This window comes from Rhinolophus ferrumequinum, chromosome 10, assembly GCF_004115265.2.
Source record: "Rhinolophus ferrumequinum isolate MPI-CBG mRhiFer1 chromosome 10, mRhiFer1_v1.p, whole genome shotgun sequence".
Lineage (NCBI taxonomy): Eukaryota > Metazoa > Chordata > Mammalia > Chiroptera > Rhinolophidae > Rhinolophus > Rhinolophus ferrumequinum.
In genome coordinates, this window is record NC_046293.1 from 39,795,582 (window position 1) to 39,819,313 (window position 23,732).

The window sequence follows — 23,732 nt, forward strand, 5'->3', positions numbered from 1 at the left end:
GCTTTAATTGTTTTTCCCCATTTCTCAAGGGATATGTTTCTTCCAGAAGCACCGTGGCTGAACCAAACATTTATTTTTATTGTTTCAAGGGAAAGAAGTAGAAGTACCCAGCCAACTACTATATATAATTCGGTAAAATCAGCTGCCAGAGAATTTTGCTTAATTTATACCTTTGCCCCAAGCTGCACCTTAGGGTCTGCCATAATTTTCTTTCTGAACTGGAGAAAAAATAGTCTGTTAGAATAAAACAAATTTAAGAAGATACTGATACAGTTCCTTCCAACCAATGTTTCATGCAAACTTAACTGCTCTTTTCCTCCTTTCAAGAATGCCACCTAAAATCGTTGAAACATTAATGGTTAAAGCCAAATCACACTTTATGTGTATCCTTGAAGGAATACGCCCTTTAAAAAATGATACTTCCTCATTGCAAAAGTAATACATGTTCATTGTGAAACATCTGGAGCACAAAAAAATATATAAAGAAAAAACCATTCAACCATAATCTCACCAACCAGAGATAAGCATTATAAACGTTTGGATAAACTGTCTTCCAGTAAAAAGAATATAATTGTTTAAAATCTTAAAACTATCTTTTATTTCTTAATAAATACTTTAACTCCTCAATAAAAAAACTTTGTTAGAAATATTCTACCAGGACTTACATTTCTTATAATGTTTGGAAAAGTATTTGATAGCAAACTTGACATGACAGTTGAAAGTTTTTGTCATCCTGAATATTAAGTAACAGGTTCTAAAGTCTAAAAGGTTTTGACTGATGACAATACAGTCATGTAGTACTCTGTTCAAAAGGATAATTTTTCAAATCAGTTCAGTTGCTTTAAGAATGACAATTTCAAACTAAGCTTTGAAACAATCCTAGTTGGCGTTTCAGTGAAATACATGATTTGTTTGGTTTATATATTTTTAAGCATGTCCTTAAGTGGAACAGTACCAGAAAATTCAAACAAATGTAGGCCAATCTTTGGGCGCATGAAAAGCTCTTCAGAAACCTGTGAGCCTCATAGTATTAACAAAAGAGAAGATTCACCTTGCTTTATTTTGCCCAAATGTGGAGATTCCAAGGATGTGTTTAGTTATCATGTCTCCATGTGTTTCAGGTTAAATATGTTTGTTACCTGGGACCGTTGAGTGAAAACCATCTGAACATCAGAGTTACCTTTTAAATGAGTACCTAAGAGCAATAAAGACTGCCACTGGTAATGCAGAACTTAAATTTTTAGTTTCTCTTGAAGTCATATCTAAAGCCATGTGTGGTATACTCTCTTCTAGTGGATGAGTACAAGGAGAGTGTCAGGGCCGTTTATATGTAAAAATATGTGATACACACCCCCCTCTTTAACATATTCTCAACATGGCAATCAGTAGCTTCTCATTTTCTTTCTATTTAATATAACTATCAGGACATTTCATTTCTAGACCCAACTGTCTTCATATAAATCCTTTCAGACAGTGGAAAGGCTAGAGTGGGAACAATTCATTGGAGCAAATATTCTGAGAACTTATGAGTATATTTTTAACAACCAGCTCCTATTTGCCGGCATATATGTATTCAGCTGGGCATCACTTCATTGCATAAAGTGTAGCAAGGGAAATTTTACAGGAAAACACCAAGAGTTATAAGTAAAGTAGGGTGACCACACTTATAACAGACTTGAACTGAGCCATAAGACTCAGAGTCCAAAATCAATACCACCTCCAAAGAGAGGTTCATTATTAAGAGAAACAAACAACGCCCCCCACCCCCTAATCCTGGGACCTGACAAGCAGGACAGTGACACCCTTATGATGTGTGGTACTTACTTGAGGGCCGTTCTGTAGTGGTAGATTGCTTCCCTGTTCCGACCTTGGTCCTTCAGGAAATTGGCGTAGTTGTAGTGCACCTTGGCATTATGGGGCAGAGTTTGAACTCCAGACCTAAAATTAATAATAATGAAAATTAATAATAAGAAGAAAATGAGCCACAAAGAGTATTGAATATTATCAGTCTCTTTCACGTTTCACTCAGTTTCATGACCCTACCTTTGAGATGTCCATTGCATCCATCTAAGCCGAGTCTTTCAAAATTTGTTAAGTTACATGAGTTGCTAAACATTCTTTGGAAAACAATGAAGGTTGTGTACAATTAAACAAACAGGTTAACTGCACGTGAACCAGAGGTGGCAGGACGTGGTGACAGATGATTCTTTGGAGGACAACCCTGCAAACCCTCAGGTTAATTCAATTTTTCCTTCCTTCTAATCCATTAATTCATTCTAATTAATGAAGGAATAATGTTTCCTTCATTCCCTTACAGCCTGCCTTAAAAAAAAATAAAAAATGAGATAGTCTACAAAAATTAATCGTTACTGGAGGGATGATTGTAGACTGGCTTCCCTACTATGTTTTATTAGAAATTAACATTTTCCATGCATTAAGTCTGGGCTAATTGTTTTTAAAAAATAAATGTGGCTATAATTATTCTATGGGTGGCAGATAGGACATGAGGTTTTGCTCAGAAAGGTTAAAAACCTTGCTAATATGGTCACTTATTATTCTGCTTGGGGTGCTATAACAAAATACCTGGGGAACCCCTACAAGGTAACACCAAAGCTCTGAAGATGATTCAAAGAGTAAGTTGGGACAGGAGGGGATCAGTTTGTCATTTGTATCTGCCTCACAAGCTTAACCTGCTCAAGATAATACAGCTGAGAAGTGGCACATTTGGGATTCTGAACCAAGGAGTTTGGCTCTAGAGTTCCTGTTCACTCACCTGCCAGGATGTAATGGCAGGGGGAACGATGAAAGTAGATGGGCTTAAGGGTTACTTAGAAAGAAAATTCCTGGAACTTATACAGATTGAACGCAGGAGGGCAGCTGATAACAGAGAGGAAAGACAAAGAATGGTAATTCTAGACAATTACACTTCAATGCACCATTTCTTCCATCTAACATATTTTTGTTTATTTTTTAATTGATAGGTAAGATTAATAGGGGAACTTCATACAAAGTGTTAAAACCTGTTGGGGGAATTCGTTAGGCATGGTAACTTTTGTGGAACTTTTATTGAAATAATAGCCCCTAGGACCAGCAAACATTGCCCCACTTAAAGTCCACTGGCTGGACACTTGAGGAACTCTCCAGAGGAGAGAATTTACAGGGAGTGCCGGAAGCTAGAGACCAACCCAAGGGCAACAGATCATCCAGAAGCAGCAGATTCCAAACTTACGTACAGCTGCTTGGGTGATTTCCAAGGTACCACAGGCAGCTAGGATCCTTCCTTCCTTCCTCCCTCCCTACCTCCCTCCCTCCCTCCTTCCCTCCTTCCCTCCCTCCCTCCCTCCCTCCCTCCCTCCCTCCCTCCCTCTCTTTCTCTCTCAATCTCTCTCTCCTAGGGTGTGGCTGAAAACAGACTGACCATAAATTTCTAGCAGGAGCAGTTAGAGCCCTGACCTTCTTCCCTACCCTGCACATCCAGGTGATTTTTTCAACTATTTGTTCCCTATCCCAGCAGAAGGCAGGGGGTTTGCTTTCTAGAAAAGCCAAATCAGACAGATCCTGCTCACAGGAACAAATACAGTTGAAGTCAGAGGGAAGAACTGTTACCTCAAAGATAGATTAAGTGAAAACCTGCATTCTAAACATGGGGAGCCCCCCAGTTTTTTGCCTGTGTAAAGCTTTCTGAATAATGGGAGCCAGGATTAGACCCCCAGGGAGGAGACTAGAAGAATCCTCTCCTCTCAGTGGAAACTGACCCAAGACAAAAGATTTACGAAGGCTGACATTTGGGTGCTCAGTGCAATCATCAGTTTCCTTCAATCATGCTGTGATGAGGCCCACCAGCTAACATACAGAGCTAGGATTTTGATGTCATATTTAAAATGGCCATTGCCCAAAGTGAATTTAGTCACAGGGGCAGTATCTGGCTCAATGGGATAATAATGACTTTAAAACAATCTAACTTCAATCCAGGGAAATTTCTGATTTTTTTCTATCCAGAACTAAACAGTGAATGATAACAGGTAGGTTTTTAAAGACAATTTTGATTTCAGCATGGATATAACTGGAATATTTATTGGACTTGGTCCTTCCCTCTGTATAGTTACCGTGTTTCCCCGAAAATAAGACCTAGCCGGCCAATCAGCTCTAGTGTCTTTTGGAGTAAAAATTAATATAAGACCCAGTCTAATTTTACTATAATATAAGACTGGGTCTTTAATATAATATAATATAATATAATATAATATAATATAATATAATATAATACCAGGTCTTATATTAATTTTTGCTCCAAAAGACGCATTAGAGCTGATTGTCTGGCTAGGTCTTATTTTCGAGGAAACACGGTAGCATAGCTGCTCTAAGTTATATTTCACTGAGGAAAAGACAATTAGGCCTGTGGAAACACGGCCTTGCTGAGCTCAGGGCATTGTCCTGTGATGGCAAGAGGAAGTAATGATATTCATAATAGGCAAGCAGAAGTGGGTGGAGTGACCTAAGTCCTAAGAACACACTGCTTCTCTCATTGTTGTTTATGTTCTCTCTGGTTTTTTTCTGCTGTGTTTTTCCAGGCTCCTATTTTACAATGAACAGTTTGTTTAAAAAAAAAAAAAAAAAGGCAAAGAAACAGCCGGCCAAAGGCAAAAGTTTCCATGTAGCTGCAACGGGCCAGGTTGCTCTTCCCCTAGGGCCAGGCCATTCTCCTTAGTTTGCTCTCTTGGTGCTATGATTTAGTACTTCCAACTGTTTTAATGGAAACATGCAGCCCTACACATATTTATTCCACGAGGAAATGTAGTAGTCATAAATTATATGGCTGGATCCCAAACCCTATTAATAATTACAATGATTATGAAGAAAAGCTCCCTTTCAACTCAAGATGAAGTTAATTCATGCACTTTGTATTTTTCCTTCACACCCTGAATTTGCAGAAGACTGAAAAGTAACAGAAATCACACAAAAAAGCCACTTCTGTAGGGTATGTCTCCAAGTTTGTAGAACATCAATTTGTTTTGTTGGCATTAGTGGACAACAGGTCAGGAGCACCACCCCCAAATTCCTGATTAGAAAACAAACATTAAAAAAAAAAAATGTGTAGTGTTCAGCCAGAGGTTAACAGGAAAAGAAAAGTAAGAAGAATGTGTGGTTCTGTTTTGACCGGCTTTAACCCGAGGTTCCACAATGCCACACTTAGAATGTGCTCATTCTGAATCAAGCTCTGGGCTAAGCACCCATTTCCATGGATTATTTCATTTCATCCCTTCAACAATCTATCAGATGGGTAATATTAATGTGCCTCCCATATTATACATAAGGAAATTGAAGCTTACAGAGATGAAGACGTCTCTCTAAGGTTACAGATCTAGTAAGTAGTTGAGCAGAGATAGCAACCAAGGCTAGTACATGGTTAGAAACATTGCTGAAGTTGACTGAGAACTGATGCTAAACCGCAAAGGTACCACAGGACACTAGGAACATTAGAATTTTACTTCCACGACGTTTATATCATTGGAAGCAGATTCCAGCCCTGTGGGCCACATGCACCAATGTGTTTACCAACTGTTTCTGGCCTCCTTCCCAAGACAACAGTAGAAGGTACGTAGTAGTTGCAAAAGAGATTGAATGGCCCACAACGCCTAAAATATCTACTATCTGGCCCTTTACAAAAGAATTTGGCACTCCCCGGTTTATATTCTCTCCCCGGTTTATATTCTCTCCCCTGGAAGGTCTGCTGATGTCTCCGGCTCAGCAATTCAGAGAGGAGGAAAGAGAAATGTGTTTTCCACAGAGGGGATAGATGCTGTAGGCCATACATTCTGAACCCGTGGCCCATGGGTCACTTAAACAGCTCATGGGTGGGGTTCACAGAGACCCTTAACTGGGTGCAGAAGGAAATAGGCTGTCTCTTTGTTTCCAGGTATGTGAAAGTTTGGGGGTATGGAGTGTGGAGACTATCAGATTGTGGTGGCACAGTATTATTTGTTACTAGGCCTATCTGGAGCTACGCACTTGGCCTCTTCTCAGGTTAGGATATCAGTGCAGTTTCTTTATTTAAGAATTAAAGAAAACATACCAAGTAGCTATGATTATGAAAATCTCTCTCTCTCTCTCTCTCTCTCTCTCTCTCTCTCTCTCTCTCTCTCTCTCTCTCTCTCTCCCCATGGGCTTAGCTTAAGTTAGAAAATGTAAAGTAAAAAGTAAGTACAACAAAGTTTATATATCCTTTGGCTTTTACACCAGATTTGGGTTCAAATCCTGATTCTTCCTCTTAACAGGTGTTTCAGCTTGGACAAATGCTCTGATGAGACACAAGTTCTGGGTTCTTGTGCTTTGGCGTGTAAGACTTTTGCCAATAGAAGTGTAAAGCTGTGAGGGTACCCTCCATCTGTATCTCCTAAAATTACACCACACAGTGGAATCTTTTTTGTAAGTCCTCAGCTTAGCTGGGAAGGATGGAACTTGACTAACATTTGGATTTTCTCTAACACAAAGGTCTATCTTAAGATCTTCTGTACGACTGTTCATGGTATTGACAAGCAAGACCATCCCACATAATTAGAAAGGCCGCAGAGAGACCACTTGTGCTGGGGATAATCAAGGGGATTATTGTTTTGAACAGAGGGGAGAACCGAAACAGGGCCTCTGCCAAGAACTTCAGCTTATGAGTATGTAGAACTTGCACCTTTTCCTGACTCAATTTGGCCAACTCTTGGTTTGGGCCATCAAAGCTAATTTAGGTTTCCTCCTTGTTCCATTCTCAGCTCAGGCCTACAAGAGAACAGCCCTGATGGCCTGGGTCGGCCTTAGTCACCTGCCTGCATTTATACCGTGTCCTGCATCTACCCCAGTTTACTACTTGCTACATTATATTAAAATGTGTTCATGTGTCTGACTGCCATGCAGACTCCCAGCTCCTCCAAAGACAATCAGTTTCTCTATCTCGTCCCCTCCTTCCTTCTTGTCCTCCTCCTTCATATCCTAGAACACAGTACATAGCAATCATTTGAAAACCTTACATCATGTTCACCATATGCCAGACACCATCCTGTGTATCTTTCACATAGTCTTTTCTTCTTATACTACATCCAGGAGCTAAAGACTAGTATTATTCCAAATTTGTAAATGAAGAAACTCAGGCAAGGGCTGGTTAAGTAGCTCGTCCAAGACCACACAGCTATGACGTGGGGGAACTCGGTGTAAAGCTGAGAAGTCTAACCCCAGACCCCACACTCAATCACTAACCCCATCTTGCCTCATAGATTCTTGGTAAATGTTTACTCAACTGATTTGAACGTTACTCAGCACAGATGAATACCTACAAACATCTGGTCTTGAAGGTAAAAGAATATTCTTAAAGTCTCAGATTCTTAAAAGTTTCCTCAGGACATAAATAAATTATAATTGGCAAAGTTTTCTAGAAAAACTATCAATAGCTTTGATTGGCACATTCTACAAAATTCTACTTGATCACCAAAGGCCTCTCAGGGCAGAATGTCTCTTTAAACACACATGTGGAATGGCAGTGTTTTTGTAATAAACTGTTGACTTACTACATACTTCCATCTAAAAGAACAGAAGCTTCTGGATGTAAGGTCAATGAGCTTTTTGTTTTTCTTTTCTTAAATGGCTGGCATCCGTTGTGGAGGGTTTGAACACTAACTTGTTATCCTTGAAATAAACTGCTGCCTGCCAAAATCCATTCCCAAAGTTGCTCTGACAAAGCAGTAAAAATCATTAGATGATACAAACACTGCTGGTACCTTTATTCAAGGAAAGGGTTTAACACAGGGCAGAACCATTTTAAAGTTTCTCATTCATGCATTGACTATTGGAAGCAAAAGCAAAAAAAAAAAAAAAAAAAACAACCCAACAGAGTCTAGAAGGAAGTTATATTACTGAACTGCAATGCTCTGTATTTATAGAATGACCTCAGTCCTGGGTAGTAGGAGGGAACGAGTCCATGGTGCTGTGTGAGAACTGCACTGAAAATGGAGGGATATGACAGAGACGGCAAAGAATCTGAAGCCAAAAATTGAAAAGAGAAAAATTCATAAAAAAATCCGCACAGAAAACCTTACGTAGCAGCGGGTCCCTAGAGGACCTATTGAAATCATGATGATGACACTGACACAGTAATAATAAATCAGCTAACGAGACATGCATGCCAGAATATTTTTTTTCTATTAAAGAAAGGTAAATGGCCAAGTAGCAGAATCAAATATACTATTTGAAAATAGTAGAAAAATGCAGTGAACATGTGCCTTATTTGTTCGTTCATTCGTTTATTGATTCATTCACTCATTTTCGGCAGCCCAGAGTCTCTGCCCCTCTTATAATCCTTGGATTGCCTGTGGGGAATGCCCTCTTGCCTCCCTTTGTGAAGTCTCAGTGGAACCCCAAGGTGCTCTGCCTGCCCTAACTTGACCATGGAAGTCAGAGGAGCTTCTTCGACCAGATCAGTCATCTCAGTGTCCTGGTGGGGACCAGGGGCAGGCACGTGACCTAACTTCAAGCTCAGCCAGAGGACTTTATTTCCCAGGATTTTGATGTAAAAATAGAAGGGAAAAAAACAACAACCCACAAATGGTGTAAGTTTATCCATTTGTTCCTGTGAGAGTGCTCAACCAAGCCCTCAAAACAGACTATCCAGATTCCTGCTTCCTGTCTGCTACGTGCCAGGTTGTCCACCTGTCCTTCGATTCTGTGCACTTTCTTATATTCTTACAATAGTTTCCCTTTTTTTTTTCCAAGGGATCCTAATTCTGTTTAGTTGTTTGCCTCCGAAGAATAAATGTTGGGTACCCGCTGAGCAGGGAACCAAGTAAAAGCAGTGTTGATTGAATCGGCCAATTGTGTCCTAAGTGAGAACAAAAGCTGAAAGGGGGCATGGACTGGAGAATGGGAAAACAACTATGGAATGCCAGGTGTGGTAGTGCCAGGGGAGCCCAGGTGAAGGTCACCAGGGTATGTGGCATTAGTGACACAGACTAAGCCCCAGAAACACAGTACACTGAGCGGCAGTCCCAAAGAATGTTTATACTTTATGACAAGTTTAGGTCTCTAGGTTGACATTGTTATATTCAGAAAGAGCTTCTACCCCACAGGAAAATCAACCAGGAGATGAAAAAGTCTTCCACTGCCTCATTCACAATTAATGTGTAAAATAAAGCTACGAGAGCACAGATCACAACTTCATGTCCTGGAATATTCCAAAGAAAATGTATCGTGTTTCTCTTCCTTCTTGCTGTGTGCTCATCTTTCCCATTCACTTGTCTGAACAATGAAATTAGGCTACCTTATGTTTATAGCTGATTTGACAGCTCAACTCATCATTTTCCATCTCAATTCAGACCCCAAAACCTTCCCACGAGCCTTATTTTCATGAATTCACTGAGCACGAGCTCCCGTAAGACTTTATATAATACCATTTTAAAACTCAAAGTTAAAACTGAAAATAAAATTACATCTTCCATTTAAAATTTCACTATTTTTTTTTTCTGGATTAATAAATAGTGCCCGACCCACGTTACCTCATGTATTTGGAAACCAATATGTAAGTCAAAAAAACAAATGGCAAGGGATTCCCTTTCATGCGTCTAATCATACCTGAACAGGGACTCTCTCGACAGCCAAATTTCATTCTGTTTTACGGTTTTCCACGAGAAGAGCAACAGCAGCAGCACAGTGGACACCGTCAGGGTGGTGGCCCCACAGCGATGCAGACAAGCGCAGAGCTTGCTCAGTCCGTGCACAAACAGGATGCAATAGCCCATGCTGGAAAACAGGGTGGGAGAAGCAGGATTACTGTGAGGGTGCAATGGAGACCCCCTGAGCCTTCTACCCCACGTAACTAACTTTTGAATAAAGCTTGCCCCCTGACAGCAACAAATACAAACTCGCTATCTTACACAACATCCACATGTTACTTCTTTAGCTACACCAGCGCCCTGGCTGGTCCTTTGGTATCCGTGTGGAGAATAACAGGCTCATCCTGTAGGCTCAAACTGCCCTGGATTTCAGCGGCCCAGGCACCGTGAGAAGTCCCTCACGGACACTCTTGGGTCCTGAATGGGCCCTCTGACCCTTGCTTCATCTTTCTGGCACTGTATCACACTACTGGCACCCTGCGTCCAAATCTGGACTCTGTGCTACAGCAGATCCCATCACAGCTTTGTGGGAGACAGTAACCCGAGAGCTCCTTACCGGGTCCTGGGAAGGATACTGGTCACTAAGGGCCATTGGTCTCTGTCCCTAGGGATGTGCCATCTGGTATGTCCCTGTGCTGGCTAGTCAAAGTCCTTACCCTGAAGGAAAATCTACCCCCAGGCCAACTCCTGGGCCATGCAGCTTGGAGTTTATCACAGACAAGCTGTATTGACACAATTATCTTGCTGACGCTGGCTTGGCTTCCCAAACAGACACCAAAAAACCCCTCATGTAATCAGAGTGCAACTTTGGCACGTTGCTATCATGTCTCTAAAAGCCTTTGGCTTTGTGACCGGTATGCGGTCCTTCACTTTATCTGCACACCCATGGGGGTGTTTCTTGCCTGCCAACCGGCCTCAGAAAAACACAAACATTTAGCTGTATCCATTATTGTAGTGAGCATTTTAGTCAAGACCTGCTTCATTCCAAAGATGACAGCTACAAATTATTCCAGAATATTTTAAGAATAAAGCAAGCTTGTGTAAAGAAATCCTATATTAGTCAGACACTATTGCTACAAGAAGCCCCAAATTAATATAGCCCACTTACTTATTCAATTATTTATTCATTCTCTCTCTATTATGTACTGGCAATATGCCAGGTCCTAAAAATAGAATTATGAATAAAACAGAAGCCATCCTTCAAAGAACTCCAGTCTAGTGAAGCAGGTTGATTTTACAAAAGAAACACCTGAGTATTCTCATGTCTAAACACGCTTTCTTTAAAAGAAACATCTCTACACTTTCCTTCTGTTCTCATTTCTAAATGTCTGTGCTTTGGTATCAAGGGTAGAAAAACGAGAGAGAAACATTTGAGGTTTCTGACTTGGAGACCCTGAGAATCAAGTTAAAGCTCTAACTGCCTACTTCAAGTTCCATGATTTGGTTGGTCTTAAAATTCTCACAGTTTTAGGGCTTCCTGTTTGGCCAAAGGGGAACACCACCCTACTCATCACTGAGGGATGGTGGTTTGAGTCAAGGAGGGCTTGGCCCCAATTCCATCACTGAATTTGGTTGCCACAAGCACCTTGTAAAGCCTTGCACATGCCAGAACACAGAGTCACTAGTGAAAACAAAACAAAACAAAATGACCTTCCTCTACTTCTACAGCTCCCTATGTTTGGCCTTCAAAGCATTAAGATTTTCTAAAAATCTCCCATATTGCACAATTGACCATGATGGTGGCACAACTGGCCACCATGGCGACTCAAGTCCATGAAGAAAAATCAAGCAGGAAAGCGAAAGAGGGAGTCCAGGGTGGGGAGGAAGTTGAGGTTTAAGATGGGTGGTCAGAGAAAGCCTCACTGAAAAGGTGACGTATGAACAAAGCTCTGAAATGCACGGGTGGGAGTGCACCAGGCAGACCCCCACCACATCTCCAGGGGCAGATGTCTTCTCACCCCTGCCTTCATAAAGCAGCACCACGGATTGCTAAAATCTACTGAGCACATCTTATGCGCCAAGCACGTTTTATATGAGCTCAGTTCCCCCTTGCATCCCTGTGGGTCACTGTTCTTAGTGTTTAACCTGTGAAGACACTAAAGAAGAGAAAGGCGAACTGATTTGCTGAATTAGGTCATTCAGCTCGTACACAGCAGAGCAAAAATGTAAAGGCAGGAATCTCAGATTCCAGAGCCCAGGCTCCATATGCCATCCTGTTGTTGGCGGTCTGACTTGACTGGCTCATTCCTGTGTTCTTCACACCTTATAACACAGCGTCACCTACTTCCTTCCCAACCACGCCATTCATGAAATCTCAGTTTTGTTTTCTGCCTCCTTGTAGGAAACAGAGCTGCCATCTGGCACAGCAGTGGGAAAGGAAAACACTAAGATCCCACAAGCTCCTGAGCAATGGCTGTAAAGTGGCAGAAGACGGTAAGGAGCGAAAAGCTACGTGACATGCTGACTGTTTCCTATGTGCCAGGCACTGCGCTAAGTGCTTTATATGGGGCTGTCCACAATATTTATAGGGCCTGGGACAAAGGCATTCCTGGCTTGAAATATATTATCTAATTTGAAAACAATCCTCAGTATGTTCCATTCATAAATAAGGAAACTAAAGCCTGTAGGATTTAAATAACTTGCCAGTAATAGAGTCAGATCAGAAGACCCAGGGCCTCACACTGCTATAGTCAGAGTTGGCATACTTTTTCTACAAGGGGCCAGGGAATAAATACATCAGGTTTTTCGGGCCATAAGGCCTCCTATTCAATTCTAATTTTGTAGCAGGAAAACAGCCATCGATACTGCGTAAAAGAAGGGCATGGCTGTATTCCAATAAAATGTTTATAAAAACAGGTGGCGGGCCAGATTCCACTCATGGGCCACAGCTACAACCAAAATGAAGAGGAATACCATTCATTGCCACTCAGTACAAGTATCACTATAAGTAACATGATAATTTTTTTCAAAAGTCCTTGTATTAACATATGGTTTAAAGAAATGTTAAACTATATAAAATAATCTCCCCTTAGGTTTGCAAATTTCTTAGAGAGGATCACATTCTTAAAAACTTGAACACAATACCACAGAGGCTAAGATGCTTCTCTATTATGGCATTTCATCTTTAAATATCTCAGCAACAGGAGCGAGAATCGTTCTCTCTCCATCGCTAAGGACAGGCAGGGTAAGTCCTCATTTTGAAAGTGGAAAATCAAGCAAATGAGAAACTACATGCTTTTCTGGCCTCCAGGGAGATGAAACCAGACTACATTTAGCTCTGGTTTATCTAGTTAAGGAAAATCTGGGCTTTGACAAGACACTTCCACACAGAGCAAAAAGGAGTCTGTGCAAACCACTGACAGTTGACAAAATCATAACCTTGCAAACCAGGAGCCAAACTCTGGCTCCTGGCTGGTTCAGCTCAGTACCGAGATGCATTTTCAAAGCAAAACTGAGAAGCACCACTGCTGTCTCAGAGAACGAAATCAATCACTGATGCACAGAGATGCTCTCTCATTCACAAGCAGATGCCATCTCCAATTTTGAACGTGATTTGACAAGCCGCAGTGCATACAATAACTAAAGACACTTGCATGTCTCCTCTCTACTTTTATGATGCACGTCCAAAGGGAAATGAACAGGAAATGCAAATAAACAATGTTTGTCCTTTCACATTAGAATAAAAAATATTTGCAACCTGCTGTTTCAGAACTTTGTGAGCAGTTAATCATTGTGTAAATAGTATACATGTACTTTCTAGAACCTTGTCCAGAAGCTCTTAAGGGATTAACAGAACAACACTTTCATTCCCATTTCCATCAACCTGAAAAAATGACAGTTTCCTTCCTCTGGGCCCAACATTGTATGGTGACTGCCATGGCTTCCCTTTTTGTTTAACTGTATTGAGCAAAGGGAATCTTTTTGCTATTAAGTGGAACTGAAATTCTACCTTTTAACTTAAGCTCTAACAACTCATTTGAGAGTTTATCTATAACATTAATGATATAAGATAGACACAACCTTCCCATTTTATTACTTTAAAGAATTCCTAACTTTGGATTGTTTAAATGAACCATATCCCTAGTTAACTTCATTCTGATCAGCTGAATTCCCACATGGCAAATTATCTGATGGTAAGATCTTATTCCAGTCTTACGGATGTTGACCCAAAATGAAGAAACAGCAAAACCCTGTCACTGAGCCCAGGACAGGTGTTTGGTGCTGGGGCTAGAAGCACCAGGACGTGCTCAGGGACTTCTCAGATCAGATTTAACCTGCCAGGTGCCAGCTTCTGGAAACCAAGACTCCTTAGGGTCCCCATTCCTGCCTTGTTCTTGTTTTATCTCAAATATCTGAAGTGTGGGAAAATTTCTCAGAAGATTGAATGTATTTGGATGTGAGAGTGTATTCAGAGTCCAAGAAAGTGACCCCCAAGGCATCTCTTGTGCATTTCCCTAGCACCCCATCCTAAGGGTGTAGGGTCGGCAGGAAAGTTTCTTTACATTTACTTCTCCATGAAATCAGTTTCTTCTGTTCTTTTCTCAGCATATCTAAGGAACTACTGGGAGAACAAAGCTATTGCTTTCACCTTCTGAGAACTACCTAATTCTCTTTTCCCTCTTTGAAGAGGAGATACTTCCTCAACTTCCTAGATCACCTACTAGCTCGAAAACGGATGAGACCAAGACCGGCACAAAATGCAAGGCTCTGGACTCAGGAAAATACCCGTTTGCATCTCAGTTCTGATACTATTGCTTGATCTTGGACAAATTATTCAAATTCTCTACTTCTTCATGTTCTTATTTTGTAAAAGGAAGCAATAATTTTATACTGTGCACAATATCTGATACATATTAAATAAAAATGATATTATATGACTATGCTATACTATTATTTTTAGGGAATTATTGGCTGCTCACTAGAGTACGAGGTAGGAAATGTGTAAAGTGTGTTTTCCAGGTAGAAAGAGATGTCTATACCAGCATCTTGTAAGTGTACTAACTTCCTAAGGTGCCTAGGACACACTTAGCTGCAGTGAAACAAAAGTGTCCTAGTGCAGACTGTAAGTTTGGGGGTCACAGTGAGGGAAAGGAATTCATTGGGAAAGAAAGAGTCTGGAACTGGGTCTTCTATGCCACTCACTAGTTCCGTGGCCACAGAAGATTTGCTCAGCTTCGGGAAGCCTTATTTGTTTATATTACCAAGGCTTAACATTGCCTGCCTTCAAGGCAGCTTAAAATACAGCTCCCTTAAATGACTGTTGTTTGGAATAAGTGAAATAATGTATGTGGATGTGTTCTGTGAACCGATTACAAGGTATCAGTGCTTTCAAGGGCAGTGTTTATGTGTTCATACGTATATTTAGCATGCTAGTCTCTAATACTTCAATAAAATGCACTGTAAACATCAATAAAATGTGATTAGGTCTGTAAATACACCTCAAAAATCAAAAATCTACTTTATCAAAGTCCAGACTGACCCAAACTATCCAAAATAAGGCAATTATAAATCTTTTGAGAGTATTCACCAAAAACATATTTCAAACGGCAAACTTCCTTGTACAATATTGTTTGCTTCAGAAAGGTATGATTTACACATCAGTTTTACAGAACAAAATATTGCAGGAAGTAAGATACACTTGTAGGATGTGAAATATACATAGCCATGTATTTATGTTAATGTGAATTCATAGACCTCGAACACAAAAAGCACTAAGCAAATCTTCCTTTATCCCCATTTCAAATTTTTCACCATCTTTGTGAAAGGGAAGAAAATGTAAAGTGTAATCTTTTAAGTGACTTAATGCACAGGGAAGCTTTTGTATCAGACTTTGATAACAGATAAAGCATTAACTGTTTGAAGTTCAGGCCAGTCGGTGGATTCATTTTTGCACCCTGAGCACCTAGCATAGGACAGGGGCTGCCTCCAAGGTCACTCGGAGGGGTGAACACTGCAGTTGAAGGTATCAGAAGCTCACATTGAAATAAAGTGAACTTAAAAAAAGAATCAATCCAAGTTGGGCCTGAAGATCCTAAGACCCACAATTCCTTACCACCCAGAGAACTGTCCATTCTCAGGGCATGGAGGTGCCCTCTTGCGGGTCCTTCACCCCAGGCCTGGCTTCCTCCCCTCCCTACCTGGTGCAAGCAGTCACAGCCACATTTTCCATCTGGGCCTAAGAGGCCTTTTGGCCAAAGGCAAATACCTCTCACGAACTCGAAAGCGCCTTCTAAAAAGCCAGAAAGACCACCTTCTCTACCCGCCTATAGAATATTCATCTCTAGGCCTGAATTCTGTCATTTCTCCTTCCATAAAGCACCGCTTTCTAGAGGCCGCTTCTTCACTTCTGAAGCAAACGCCTAATGGGCAATCCATTAGTTGTTGCCATCCTCTCGTCCAGTCCCCATATTAACACAGACCTGAGCACACAGGCCCGTGCTTTGTTACCTGTGTCCAGTGTTCTTTAATTCTCGACAATCCTCTTATATGAAACATCTATTGTGTCAGGTACTATGAGAAAACAGACATACAAAACGGTGGTCCCAACGGATACTAGAGCAAGACAATCCAAGGTTCTAAAAGAGTATACAGGATACTTTCAGATTACTAAAATTTGTATAAGAAGTTATGGGTTTGAGAGATAGTTCCCTGTGCAGAATCCAACGGAAAAAGAAATATATTCACTAATAACAGCAAGGGGTCTTGAGGGCTGGGAGGCTGACATGACAACACTTCAATCCACCTACACCATCCAGGCAAAGTCACAGCCAAAGGCAGGACTCTGGGCGTATGGTGTCTCTGCTTCAGTCTCTCTCCTCCACTCACAGAGGCGTATTTCATAGCCTCCTGCAGTACTGTGTTTTAGCACGCTAACCTGCTAAGCTAGGGTTGTTCTCTTTTGAGCACCTGAGGATAGAAAATAAATGAAGAGCTTTGTAGAACCAAAGAAGGAGAAAGAAAGAGGCTGGGGAAGAAGGAGAAGCCCACAGTTCTTTTGCTTTCTTTTCCTTTGACTTCGAATGACCCGATCTCCTCATTTGCACAGGGCAGATTGAAATAATGACTGGCAAGGACCTAGCACAGCTTACGATATGGTTCACAAGTATTATTCCGTTTAGTCTCATCTGAATCCAAATTATACTCTCCAAATTTTACTTTCAAACTCTTGTGTCTAAGACCTTTGTTGTTCACCATTTAGGACTTCACAGACATACACACTCATCCTTCCTAACAGGGCTGCAAGCCATGACTGCGGTCCAGTAAATAATGGCTCAAACTTATCCTCACCTCACACCCTGGGCCCAGCGGAAGTTGCTGAGCACATCAGATTGGCCAACTGGTCTTCAGTCCATGAGCACCTCAACCTCCTCTCCGCTCACTTCATTCTCACCACTGCTCTGTTGTGTGTTATCTTTGTCAGTGATTGATAATCTCTAGTTTTATAACACATTCCGTTGAGTCCCACAGCAAAGTCCTCCTGCTTTCGTTCCTGCTCATGACCTTCACACAGCACTCACCCCATTATGTCTTGGTGACCGACCCCCAGTCTGGTGCAGCCCCAATACCATCACTGCCTGGGCACTGCCTCAGAGAGGAACCCTCACTGGATGAGGTCAAGCTCCCAGATCACACACTTTCATCTGAGTCCAGATCTTGAAGGGCTGGATGCAACTGTCCACATTCATACAGCAAGAGATAAACACACTGAAGTCCAATATTCCCATCCTTACTCTACGGTATTCTGAAAAATACTTGAATCTACTTTTGAAAGCCCAATGTAGGTGATTCACCAGCAGACAGCCTCTGACTCTGTGACACTGGAGGTCTGTCCTTCCGACAAGTGGAGACATGGGGAAGGGTGGGAAAGCTTGACAGACTCAGCTTTCTTTTAAAACAGAATCTGCGACATAGAAGACACCATATTTAGAAACATTGGAATACTTCTCTAAGGTGGGAAAAAAAAAAAAAAGACTTCTTTACTTTTTTTCTTACCCAAATTTTGCATTGCCTCTTCAACAGTATCATGGATCTTTACTTCGCTCTTTTTCTTCCGATCATGTGACCTCACTTTATTGTCCCCTAGTGTAACAATGCACAGCATTTCTCCTTTCCTTTTGTCATTCTCATTATGACAAAAGAACATCGTGTTCTTTTAAGATGACCACGATAGAAATGCATATAAATGAATTCAGAGCTAAAAGTAAATAATAATTATATGGACTTAGGTAATTTGACTGTCTCTCTCTCTCTCTCTCTCTCTCTCTCTCTCTCTCTCTCTCTCTCTCACACACACACACACACACACACACACACATTCTCAGAGCACTGGCGCACTTGACCTCATAACCATGAAAACTGCCAATTAATCTATCTCCTAGCCTTTTAGTTGAGTGGCTCTGTGACAAGCCCCAGTTGCTTTTCCCCTCCCTCTAATGGGAATTTCAAACAAAGGCTCAAACTAAGAAGCAAACAAACTCAGTAGCTGGCTCTGCCTGGTTCCTGGGCTTTCTATTATTTCTGTGACTTGGCACACTCAAAATCACTTGTGTCCTAGTAGGGGCTCCCTTGCCCCAGTCCTACTAGCCATGGCCTTAAAGAGACCAAATGCTGAACTCCGTACCAGTCAGCCTTGTGGGCACTCTTCCCCATGCTTTGAGCCCCTCTTTAGATATTAGGCTTCAGCTCAGTTCCTGAGTATTCCCCACGGAGGTTTGTCCTTCGGTATGGATAGACAAACTTTTGACCTGTTCTCATGGACTGCAGCCTCTCTTAATAAACTGCCTGTACTATCACCCTCTGAAAGAGGGAGATCTGGTTTTACTCTTGTCACCCGCCTCAGTGGTCAGGGCCCCACCTCCTGCTGACACACATCCCTTGTTGCTGCTGGCCCCCATGAATTTCTAAGCCTCACCTGTGCTTGCTGCTCCTGCGGACACCCTAGGTATTATGTCACAGTACAGATCCCACATCAATGCCTCTCGTCCACTTTCAGGCCCGTCAGGGAGCCTGTCCTCATGGTAGTAGTCCTTCCTTCCCTGCCTTTCCCCAGGGAACTTGTCTCCCTTTCCCCACTGAGCCCATCCTGCAGACACTGAGCAGACATAGGTTGTCCCGTTCCAATGTGTGACAAAATCTTTAAGATCTTAGGGGGAAAAAAACCCATGCTTTCATCAAGGTTATTCTGAATCACAAAACAGTTGAACTTGGGAGTGGAAAGGGACCTTAGAAATCATGTAGCAGTGTTTACTGGAGTTTTAGATTTCCCAAACCAGTAAAATTTCCAAAAAAGGACAGTTGGGCGGGGGGAAGAGAAACTGACAGAGGTTTGTGTGTCCCTGCTTCTCTGTGGTTTCAGGGAACTACCAAGCAAGGTCAACCTCTGGTTTTACAGACAGGAAACGATTTCCCCAAGACTGCCAGCCAGTGGGGGACAGATTGGGCTATGCTGTTCCCAGTTCAATCTTTTTCTTATTGGATTTGCTAAAGAAAATTATTGTTGATATAAAAAAAAAAATTTCTTTGATTTTAATATTTGGTAAAACTTTGATTCACTCTTAAATAATCATCACTCTCCTCTAGCAACTCTGAAGAAGCACATGAACAGATGGTTAATCAGAAGGTATCCCCAATATCAGATAACAGAGGTAGTGTTACTTCCGAGGTAATATTTCTCATTTTGCATCCTGAGAATACTGCCGTATTGGTTCAGTAGCAACCTGTGTAAGATTAAAAATTTCATTTCAAATTGATAGGTATGATTTGAAGATATTTCTCAAAATTAAAAATGAACAAGAGGCATCTTTTCCCCAGTTTTCCATGTCTAACAAGTTCGTAGGATTAGGGACTATGCAATTCAAATGGCATTTCTTTGTAAGGGTAGGGCAACTTTCTATTTTTCTTTCATCCCTCAAATATATGTTATCTAACTTCTCCCTCTGTGGTCCCAATTATTTTGGATCAGTTCTAGCCAAAATATGGTCCCTGCCTTCACTTATTCCTGCCTATTCTTTTTCCTCTCCATTCATTCATGCTTTCTTAAAGTAGCCTAGGAATTTGTTCTTTAGCACTTAACTAAATATATCACCCTTAATCTGGCATGTGAATAAATATCTAAACACATTTTGTGAATTTATTTGAGCGGTCTCAACAACTATTTCTGCTTCATTGATTCTAAGGAATTTTAGTTCTTTGAAACATTTTAGTGTGTTAAAATACAAAAAAGGTAGCCATAAAATTATATGTTTCTCTTAAGATAAGAATAAGAGATCAAAATTTCTGTGAAAGAAGGATTTAAGCCCCAAACTCTCCTGCCTGTTCAAAAAGGACATGGACAAACTCGGCATTTATCACCAGAAAAAAAGATTATTCCAATTTCTTTGTAAATCAGTGGTAAAACTGACCCTACAGCCATGCAGTGCTAAATAGAAGCCTATTTCTGTTCCTTTTATCCACAGATTTCAAAGCGCAAGTGAAAGGAGGGTGATATTTTCAGTCTTCATTAGGCATAAAGGTGGACGATGAAAGAGCACTGTTGGTCTGACTTGCTCTGCACTTTTCTTATAAAATGGCCAAATCAGCCCCTTGGGACTGACGGGATTCACCCGGACTGCAGTGAGCGTGGCCATGACCTCTGCGGTGTTCATGAATGAGATTCTACAGCCAGAAGTTGGCTCCATAATAACTTGAAACATTGAATGAGTAGGAAGGTAGCCTTCCTTAGGAGTATTACACATTGAACTTTTTACTCCACTTCCCCATTGTTTGCTCAAGTTTGTGAGACAACACGGAACTTCTGCATAAAGATCATAACCTGCATTTTCAGGAGTGCCATTGAGTACACTGTAAGTTATGTTTTCCTCAAAGCACTATGGTACGGATGCTGTGGAAAACGGCTGTTTCTTGTCAAGGTCAATAAGGGACAGTGAGTCATGCAGAGAAGGTTCCTGTGTATATAAAAGGCTGGGACAGGTTCTTCGCCATCATCAAAGCCAGTGTGTAGGTTTATTTGATGCAAGGCGTAATCCAGTGCTCTGACACCTTCCAAAGGAAACCTACAGCATCTGCAAAATTCTCTGTGGCCCCGAGGAAGATTTCGGCAGCTCTTTGCCTGACTGTCTACCACTCTCACTGAGATGGGTGGCTGGTCACTGCTGGGTAAAATCATTTCTGGAAAGTGTCCCCATTTTCATAGAAAACTGTCAATATTTATGAACTGTGTCTGATGAAGTCATTAGAAACTCCCTAAATACACAGCAAAGAAGTTTCCCCACATTGGTTTGAATTTCTGACTCGGCCTGGGCCACTTCAGTTGCAATTTTAGATAACAATGGAATCTAGTGCAGTAAGTAAAACAGCTCCCCTATGAAGTTAGTTACAATGACTGTCAAGAAATATTGGGATTCACTAGAGGTACAATGTCGCACTCAGAAATTCCTAGGTGTCTTTCAACCCCAGCCTACCAAACTCTGTGTTAATTCTCAGGTTTGTGCTCAGAGCTGTGCAACTGCTCTGGCGATCTGACCTCTTCATCAGCCCTCAGGATCATGCAGGAGAGCACCTCCAGCACCTCCCTGTCACACGGCTTTGGCATCTGCAGAGACTACAACTCTGGAGGGGGAAGGGGCCTGTTTGGGCACAGGGATGATATGGATATTAATCCAGGAGAGGCTGGGCAGAAAAGAGAAATCCTTGGAAAAGGATGACAGCGCCAACGCCGCAATGCGTAGATGCAGGGACTTGAAAGGAAAAGGACAGTCATCCTTGATGAAGACCAGCTTACTGAAATTGATTTTGGATGACTCTGCACCAAGTATGTCAAATGCAGCAAAATCCAAATTGCTTCTGAGAGGCAGACAATTGCTCTTGGTAATATTGATGGTTTCTTCATATTCAGATCTTTTATTTTAATCCAAAGCAGCTTATCCCAAGAAAACAAGGGCAGGGACAAAGCGTTGTCTATTTTAGAGAAAATGAAGTCAGAAAAAGATCTATTAAAGATATGGAGACATGGGAAGAGCCAGAGCTGGCATGATTTTGTGGGTGTTTGGAGGACACGACTCCCTGGATGAGAGGAATCCCTTACTTTAAATAAGATACCCCACAAAGGGTTAATGACAATATTATGGACTCCTGTGTTTACCTAAGGGTCTCTCCCAGAAAAACAAAAAATTAACCCCTTGTTTAACACAAAGTATTCTCTTGTATCAGGATTAGAAAAGCATGTTGCGCATGAAATTCTTTGTCACCCAGAACCCCAGACTCCTGAGGATTTAGACTGCAGGACTCTGGGAAGTATCAAGTCCTGATCACCGGATGGAAGTTAGCTTAAAGTACTTTACTAAGTTGGGATTTTCTCCTCCTTTTTTTTCAATTGAGAAGAAGACTAAGATGTTACTATCAGAGAAGCAACCAATTCTAGTAGGTAAGTGATTTGTTAGTAGACAGGGATCTGCATTCCATCTCTGCCAACTATGTCAACTGGGGCAGGGTACTTAACTTCTCAGAGCCCAGGCTTTATTTTTGTAAAATAGGGATAATGGTATCAGCTACCTCAGGAAGCTGATATCAATAATAATAATACTTGATATTTACTGACCATGTACAATGCAAAACACTCTCTAATTTTTTTTTTTTTAATGATCATCTCACAATATCTCACTGAGTTTGGTGCCAGTACATTCATTTAATACAGATGAGGAAACTGAGGCTTAGGGACATCATGCTCATATTTAAGCCAGAATTCCAACACAAGCCCTCTGACTTCAGGGGCATGGTGTGAACCACATACAGTGCGAATTAACTGACATAATAAATTTAATATGCTTAGCATAGTGGCTGACATACAATAAAAGTTTTGATATAATAAATATTAAAGTAGTATTGATGAGAATAATAGTATTTTAAAGAAGAGTAGGACCTGTTAAATGTTTAGAGTGAAAGATGCCATTTTGTTAATCAACAATTAGTAAATTCTCAGAGGGAAGAAACTGAGATTCACTTATTTTTGTAGCTTCAGACTCCAGCACAGCAAGCCTGGCCTGCAAAGGTGTTCTATCAATATCTATTGATGAAATGAAGACTGAATTTGGAATTAACAGTATTGCAAAGAAAACCTAACTGAAGACACTTTCAACTGGTCTAAGCAAAAACAAATCTAGAACAGACTTTGATGTCCCCTGTAGCCCTTCATATTCCTTATTATTGACAAGGCTTCATAAGCCTGGTATCTTAAGGCAACACAGAATACAAAGCATGTGTGTTGTACTTTTGTCCTTATCAAACAGTATTTACCAAGAAATAATCTCCTTTCCAAATTGTGGTGAAGACACATACAGAAAATTCAGGGCTGCTCTCCCTTAACTAAGTCAAAACAGGATGCTGTACTGTGTTAAGAAAGTTGTTAGGTACTTGGTTTGAGGGGAAATAAAAGGTTAAGAGATTCATTTCTAATTATATGTATTTTTAAAATTTCTAACTCAATGTCAATTCATAAAACTAAATTTTATGAATTGATATTTAAATGAATATTTAAATTAAAAATCAACTTAAAATTTTAACTCAATATCAATAAATAAAAACTAATGATTTCCTTATAATATTTTGGTTTATGATGCTGCCTTTACAAAAGCTCAGTCTTATACACCACTCATAAAATTACTTAATCTTAGCAAGTTTACTAACATCCTTATTAAAAGTGAGAAAACATGGGTGCAAAATGTTTCCTGTCTTGCTCAAAATCACACAATGAATAAACGGCAGAACCATTTCAGGGACATATGCAGGCATCTGAAAGGAAACGTGGTCTTGGAATGATGCTATTTGAATAAGAGACCAGACAAGCTTTAGCCCAGTTCCAATCTTCAGCATTAGGTGCCATTATGTAATCACACACGTCTGAGCGTCCTTTATAATTTTAAACCAATTTTTCTTTTCCTCAAGGGCAATTTTCTTAAGATTGTTCCTATTTTTAAATTAAAAACTAAGAAAGAGATGAAGAGAGAAAGGAAGAATATAAAAGTTAATTACAATCATGCTACTTAACATAATTGATAATTTTAAGCAAATCCACAAATGTTTCTAGAGGAT

General features: G+C 40.8%; 1 protein-coding gene across 3 annotated transcripts in view; it reads right to left on the reverse strand.

Moving 5' to 3' along the window:
* Positions 1-23,732, reverse strand: part of TMTC1 (transmembrane O-mannosyltransferase targeting cadherins 1) — a 232,797-nt gene that overhangs the window by 62,580 nt on the left and 146,485 nt on the right. For all 3 annotated transcript variants that reach the window (XM_033116672.1, XM_033116673.1, XM_033116674.1), the window contains 2 exons: positions 9,607-9,774; positions 1,825-1,938 (listed from right to left, as the gene is read on the reverse strand). In XM_033116672.1, coding sequence (XP_032972563.1) covers positions 1,825-1,938; positions 9,607-9,774 — 282 coding nt within the window. The remainder of the gene's footprint in view (positions 1-1,824; positions 1,939-9,606; positions 9,775-23,732) is intronic.